Source organism: Neltuma alba, unplaced genomic scaffold (assembly GCF_004799145.2).
Source record: "Neltuma alba isolate B1F8T4 unplaced genomic scaffold, ASM479914v2 tig00004149_pilon, whole genome shotgun sequence".
Taxonomy (NCBI): domain Eukaryota; kingdom Viridiplantae; phylum Streptophyta; class Magnoliopsida; order Fabales; family Fabaceae; genus Neltuma; species Neltuma alba.
In genome coordinates, this window is record NW_021633583.1 from 1 (window position 1) to 6540 (window position 6540).

Below are 6540 nucleotides of genomic sequence, written 5' to 3' on the forward strand. Positions count from 1 at the left end.
TAATGGGCCATAAGCGCTATTTCAGTCCATGCTTCTGTTCTTGTAATGAGATTTACCCTCTTGATTCCCCCTCCCCAAAAATTTTAAAAAATGTTTACTGGTTTATTGGAAGTATCCAAACCTGTAAAAGCAAATCAAAAGAAGACCAAATCTTAATAATCTTATAGCTTAACGGCTTCAAAAGCTCTTCTATGAGTAAGGAATTGTGGATTTGATTTTACTTATAATCTCAAGCCGTATTAGTTATCATCACTTATGGACAAGCGAGACGACACAAAGGAGGAACTGAAGTTAGTAGATTTGAATTCCCTCCAATGAATTTTTGATGCAGAGCTCAAGTGAAAAAGAAGTATAAAAGCATTGTTTCAAACTTGCGCACTGTACAATATAGGCACTGCGAGGAATCCAAATCCCAAGTTTAGAGGCTGAAGTGGAAAGAAAAAGAGAACATATTGTTTCAAACTTTGAATGGGGAAGGGTTGGGGCTAAGCAATCCAAAGAGAGGAAAGAAGAGCATAAAGGAAGTCCATTAAGCACAAGAAACCAGGACAAGTGCATTTTAGTTGCATGGAGAGTAGAGCTTGGAATTCTAAAGATAGCTTAGTACCGTAAAGAGTGCTGGCTGCTGCTGCCGGAAACACAAAAGCCGCTTCCTGCTTCGTTTTGTTTTTCACACTCCCCACCTTCTCTCCTGTTTCTCTACTTTTAATGCCTTTCTTCCCCCTCTTCCCTTCCCCATTCTCACCCTTTCGCTTCTTTTACCCATACCACCGATATACCTGGGCTCATCCTCTTGCCTAAATAAAGTAAACTATCAATTTCCTCCTATTGTTTTCAATCCAGAAAACCAAAAAAAAAAAAATCAGTTTCGGCTTGAAATTTAAAGATCCATACAACTTTTCTTAACAACAGAGTTCAGTGGGTCATGAGCACTTCATGGAACATATTCAAGATTCGCTTTTATTCTTGTAGTTTTACGGACTCAGAAAGATAACAGAGGCCTCTCTGGAATTAACCAGTCAGAACCTTGGTATTAGACACGACACCGGCTACAAAACGCTTGTTGAGTTTTTTTATATCATGTTAAAAAGAAAAAGAAAAATCTGTTTTCTCAATAGTAACTACAGAGGCACTGCTGGTTCAGTTAAGCAATGTGCAGGAGTTATTATGTCTTAAAGATATGGTACAAGGACATGTCAGAAAGTTCAGTGACCTGGCAAGCTAATAAAGTGTTCAAGAGAAGGAAGATTCGGTCTTTGTTTGGTAAAAAAGAGCACAAGGCAAATTATAGGGATGTAGGGAAACTGAATGAAAAGATGCTTGTCCTCCCTAGGATATTGTTCCAATCAACACTTTTGCTCAAACCTGTCAGAGTCGTCTAAAACAGCCTTATATATTAGCTTCTATAGCATGCTTATGATTGAGGCGAATCTAAAACTTCCCCACATCTTCTGCTCCTTGGCATTTTCATGCTTTATGCTTTCATCCTCTCAAATCCCATAGAAGATAAACTTCGGGCTTATTCTTGCAGACATGAGCAATAACACTTGACTCAAGCTACCCAGCTCCTCTCTATTTTGGCTTTAAACAAAGAAGCTTCCTTCCTCCAACATTTTCCGTTTCATAGAAGCATGAGTTACTTCACTTTCAGAGGATTGATTCTTTTATTTTGTATTGGGATTTTAGTTTCTGAGCCATACAGAGTTTGTAGCCTGACAAGCAAGAATCTTGCGTTGAGGTGGGATGAGGAGAAATCACCAGTTCCTGGAAGTTTTCGTAGCCTAAAGGATGTTGAAACAAAGGATTTGCAAACAAAGACGGAATTGGCACCTGCACCTTCAATGACGTTCGATCCTGATCAGTCAAACAAAAGAACAGCTCAAAAAGGTTCAGACCCTATTCATAACAGATGGTGACAAGCTGGTGTTGCTCTCTCTAGACTCTTACAGCCCAGATAAATAACAGGCGAGTTATATCATTCTTTGCTTAAAGGATTCTGAAGGAGGTTGGTGGGGTTTCCACGGTTTTCTTTTCCTTACAACGTGTTTACCATGAATCTATCAGCTAGCTGAAATCCATAATTGCGCTACGATAATGAGAGTGTTAGACCAATCATAGGTACCAATAGTTGGATAGTTAATGATCATGTTAGCTCTCAAATACAGAATATAGTGCATTTTTTATTTTCTTATGACAAGGCTCTCTCTTTATCTCTCTCTCTCTCTCTAGATATATATATGTATATGTTCTTGGTAGCAAGGAAAAAAAAAAAGTATGCATATGTTCTTAACTTCGTTGACATCTTTAATGATGCAGTTGCTAACATCCCTGCTCAGCAGCCAAATCACGATATAGGTTTCTCCAGGGGCTAAAAATAAGACTTTTTGTATACAAGATGATCCAAATTGATCATGACAGGCCCACAAGACAATGGCTGATGATCCTGGTTCACAAGTTTCCATTTTTCAATACCCATGTGATTTAAAAAAATGATTCAATTTTTTTATCTACTTTATCAAAACTAGAGCTACAACTGAAAAAATGAGAGCTTCAACTGAAGAACAGTTAAAATGGAGAAATGTGGCTTGAAAATATGACGAACCAAAATAATAAATGCGCCGACCTTTGAACACCTCAGTATTTCAGTCAGTCTTGACAAGAAGCTGAGATCTCTTGTATCTGTTCTTCCTGTGCAAATCAAATCGTGCAGAAGAAACCTTATGCGCAACTTCCTGCCAAATCATATTCACAGCATCCCCAGTTTGGGATGGATATTGATACTCAAAGTGCAATGTAATCTCCTTCAATCTTTCCCACATCTCAGTCCACCTCTTCTCCGTGATTGATCTTAGCAGACTCAGCAGATAGCCTTTCCTCACAGCATCCTTGGCACGGACAAAGAGGCAGAAGTCTGAGTAATCCAGGATATCTTCGAATGGTAGCTCAATTTTGTCACTAATAATCACAGGAACACAGTGGCTTGCTATGGCATCAAAGAGACGATTGGAGGATGGGGTATCCCCAGCAATGTTTAGGCAGAATTTCGATAAGGCCATCCCATAACTTGCCTCACGTATCCCTTTTCCTCGTACTGTTCCAAATGCAAAGTGGACGTCTTTCTCATCTTTGAGAAGATAATACAGTTCTTGGCGAATAATTCCTCCCTGAAGAGTTTCCGCTTAAAAATCAGATCAATTTGAAAATATGCTTACTGAGCAGATTTAAAATTAGTAAACCATAGATGATATGGATAGCAATTCGAGAAAGAACATCACTAACGCGACTAATTAAATTATTAATACTCCACCAGGGGTAGACTACGAAAAAGCAAGAAATGAAGTGACAAGGATCAAACTCTGATCACTTAGCCACGGAGGCTTTAATGTAATGTTTAAAACCACTTCAATTCAAAAAGTTAGGTTTTTAAGACCTGTCAATAGTTTTATTATAATTTCTAGCAACAGTGATGAAAACTTGTGGACCATAAAGCAAAAACTTTCCTTTTTTCCCCCATTTTTTGTCCTGTACATAAAATTACTGGCCAAAACAGGGCAAGAGAATATAACGAAAGTCTAGAAATTACTCATAACGAAATCATAATGCATTAAACTGATATAAGGAGCATGGAAAATACTCACATCTTTCCGGTATATTGCCCCTTGGAAATACAAGAGAGTAGGACGATCCTTGTATGAAAATGATCTATCTCTTGGTGTGCTACGTACGACATGTTTATACGGTGCTATAATATCTTTCTTCACATTCGCTATTTCAACAGGATACCTTCCAAAATCTGCAAGTAGAAGAATGGCAGAACCCAGCTTTCTTCTTGCATCCAGCATGCTGTTAGGATGGTGAGCTACAATGAGATGATCTTTCCCTCCTGAACGTTTCCATTCTTCCCTGCTCATAAGAAATTGTACCAACTTCTCTTGCAACATTTCATTTGCACTAACTTTCTCATCCCCTTGAATCTTAGACAGCCGGTTGTAACTCAGAGATGAGAAAAATGGAACGAAAATTACATCTGCTTGGCTTGAATTTTGCACTCTAAATGCAGTACAAGGCCTGACGACTTTTCCAGAATTTGATGATAGGAGATCGAGGGTGAGCCAGTATTCTGGACTGTGCTGTAAATTTAGTCCCCCAGGATATGATGGGACTAGTTTTGGGTCATCCACCAGTGGCCACGTTTGGTTTTCACTTCCCTTCCAACCCAACATCCCAAAGTGAAATTCAGGAGGCAAGTCATACATGAACACTCTCAAAAGTGCCCCAGTAGGATCACAGGCCATAATTCCCTGTTCTTCTATAGAGCTCAGTTTCTGGCTTGATTTGAAAACTTGACAGTCCGATTCCCCGGGCCTTTGAGCTTGAATTTTTTTGTCTCCAGAAGGGAACGGGGAGAGCATATCTTCTTCCTTCTTGGTATTGGGGTTGAAGTAAAACGATGTGTTATTGACCAGAATAAGCTCAAACACTGATCTAGGTATGAACGAATGATCTCTAAACTGAAGGAGGAAAATCGAAGACAATACCAAAAGGAACATAGAAACCACAATTACACAAAATATAAATCTTGATGGAACCACGCTCTTCGATGGAACCATGCTCTTCTCTGACATTTTTTTTCCCGACAATCAAGAAAAACAAGCTTCTGGGATTCCAACAGAGAACAAGCCAGCAAGCAGCAGAGAATAGCCAGATCACTGCCAGCGATTGAAGAGCATGAACTGATTATACAAAGCAGGAGCTTTAATTGAGGTGGGCAATCGCTTGATAGTAGAAACTCTTGAATTGCAATCCATGAAGACGAAACGGCATACCTACCGATGGCTCTTAAGCAGTTAAGCCCTCAAGGTTTAGTGACAACGATTTCTAGCAGCACAGTCACAACAAATTGCCGTATATAGCACGATGGGAAATGGTCCTTAAAGAAGCCATATATTTAGGGGGGGGGGACAAATGACCAGGAAGACCTAGGAATTGGAATTTATTCAGTCTCCATTGACGAATAATCAGAACCAGAGGCAAATGTGCACAAGCAAGTGAAGAAAGACGATGGAAAACAAGAACTTATCAGATAAAGCAGGCAAGCAACCAGCTAACAATCTCTGGAGCTACTACAATCATAGTAAAGCGTCCAAATCCTCTACAAATCGGGGAAGAGATGCACGCCGACAGCAAATCTAAGAAAATGTTTCAGGGACATCGAAGAGAACAGAAGTAAACATCAGTATGGCGGGACAGAGAACGAGAAGACAAAAACGCTTAAACTTTGCATCTGGGTATTCGGTAATTAATCACCAGACGAAGTGGCCAGTGGGTGAGCGGTAACTCGCTGGCAGAGTATACATCATCGTCAGTTTCGACCACGCGCCTCCATGGTTGTGCTCTGAGACAAGACAAGGTAAGAGGAAAGGAATTGACTTTTCTGACAAAGTTGCAGGCCCATGGATGACTCAGCTGCTCATACTTCTATATTCAACGCGTTCCGTGGGAAGTGAGACCAAAAAAACATTAAATAATTAAATAATTTAATAACGGATTTAAGCTCATTCTCTTCCCTCACTTTCTTATTTACTGAGATTTCCCAAAGTTTGATTATAAAAAAATGATTATTAAGTCGCAATATAAGTAATGATCATCCCGCCATAAAACTAACTTAAAGAGTTAATGAAAAAAAACTAAAAAAGAATGCTTAAATAACTAATTCTGTTCATGAATTAGTTATTTTCACTTATGTATGTAAGAGTAATATTTTCAAAGTGCATAAAATCCTGTTTTTGTTGGGAACAGAATGGGATTAGGTTTTCTGCCACGAAGAGACAATAGCACAAAAAAAAAAGTTTGAATTTTGATACTTCTCCTGTTTTTAATACAGGACTTAATTGTTGATTTGATTTTACTTCTAAATATAAGACTTATTTCTCATATTTATCAGTTTTTTCTAAATTACTTCTATAGATACTCCCTCAATTATAATCAAATAGAAGAGGAAAAGTAAATATTAAGGAAGATGATTAAGATATTTTAAGAAAAACATGTTATATTTCTTATAATTAACTAATTTATTTAATTTTTTTAATCTAATCAGATTAGTTAAATAGGTCTTATAATAAAGATTGGAGGAGTATTATTTACAATAATGCTGTTGAGGGGAAAGACGGAAAGTCAAATGTGTTGATTTGCCAGATTAAGGAATGCGCGTGAATTGTGAAAAAGATAATCTTCCAAAATAGTTTCCCTGAATGGCGAGGGAGTCAGATTGGCAACATCAACATAGAGATTAGATATCAACCCCTTCATTAGTTTATTTTATTTTGGGTAAATGGCCAACTCCTATTGATATTTGTTCCTATAAATAAATGGGCTTTCATCAATAAATAGTAAAGTGAGTATGAAGCCCTGAGGGAAAAAAAGGGAGAGCGAGCATGAGGGATTGAAGCCTTTCCTCTTTTGCAGTTTGTATTCTTGTCTTTATGGGCCCACATCGTTTATATTATTTTTATATGAAACCCGATTCTTTTTCTTCTCGTT

At 38.1% G+C, this 6540-nt stretch overlaps 1 protein-coding gene across 5 annotated transcripts; it reads right to left on the reverse strand.

Annotated features, from left to right (window-relative positions):
* Positions 1-695: 695 nt before the first annotated feature.
* On the reverse strand, positions 696-5417 carry LOC114743851 (probable arabinosyltransferase ARAD1). 5 transcript variants are annotated; one of them, XM_028932056.1, is made up of 3 exons: positions 3639-5417; positions 2624-3164; positions 696-797 (listed from the first exon to the last, which is right to left on the reverse strand). In XM_028932056.1, the coding sequence occupies exons 1-2, from the start codon at positions 4623-4625 to the stop codon at positions 2643-2645; spliced, it is 1509 nt and encodes a 502-aa protein (XP_028787889.1). In that variant the 5' UTR covers positions 4626-5417; the 3' UTR covers positions 696-797; positions 2624-2642. The 5 variants fall into 5 exon arrangements, with proteins under 5 accessions (XP_028787889.1, XP_028787890.1, XP_028787888.1 ...); XM_028932057.1 differs by having other exon boundaries at positions 696-825; XM_028932055.1 differs by lacking the exon at positions 696-797 and adding an exon at positions 1233-1854.
* Between the last annotated feature and the right edge of the window lie 1123 nt (positions 5418-6540).

Bases quoted from the DNA above. Each gene is read 5' to 3' on its own strand.
- LOC114743851 (XM_028932056.1), bottom strand. From the start codon at position 4,625: ATGTCAGAGAAGAGCATGGTTCCATCGAAGAGCGTGGTTCCATCAAGA. The intron at 3,165-3,638 runs GTGAGTATTTTC...GAAACTCTTCAG, and splicing joins GGGCAATATACCGGAAAGAT to GGAGGAATTATTCGCCAAGA.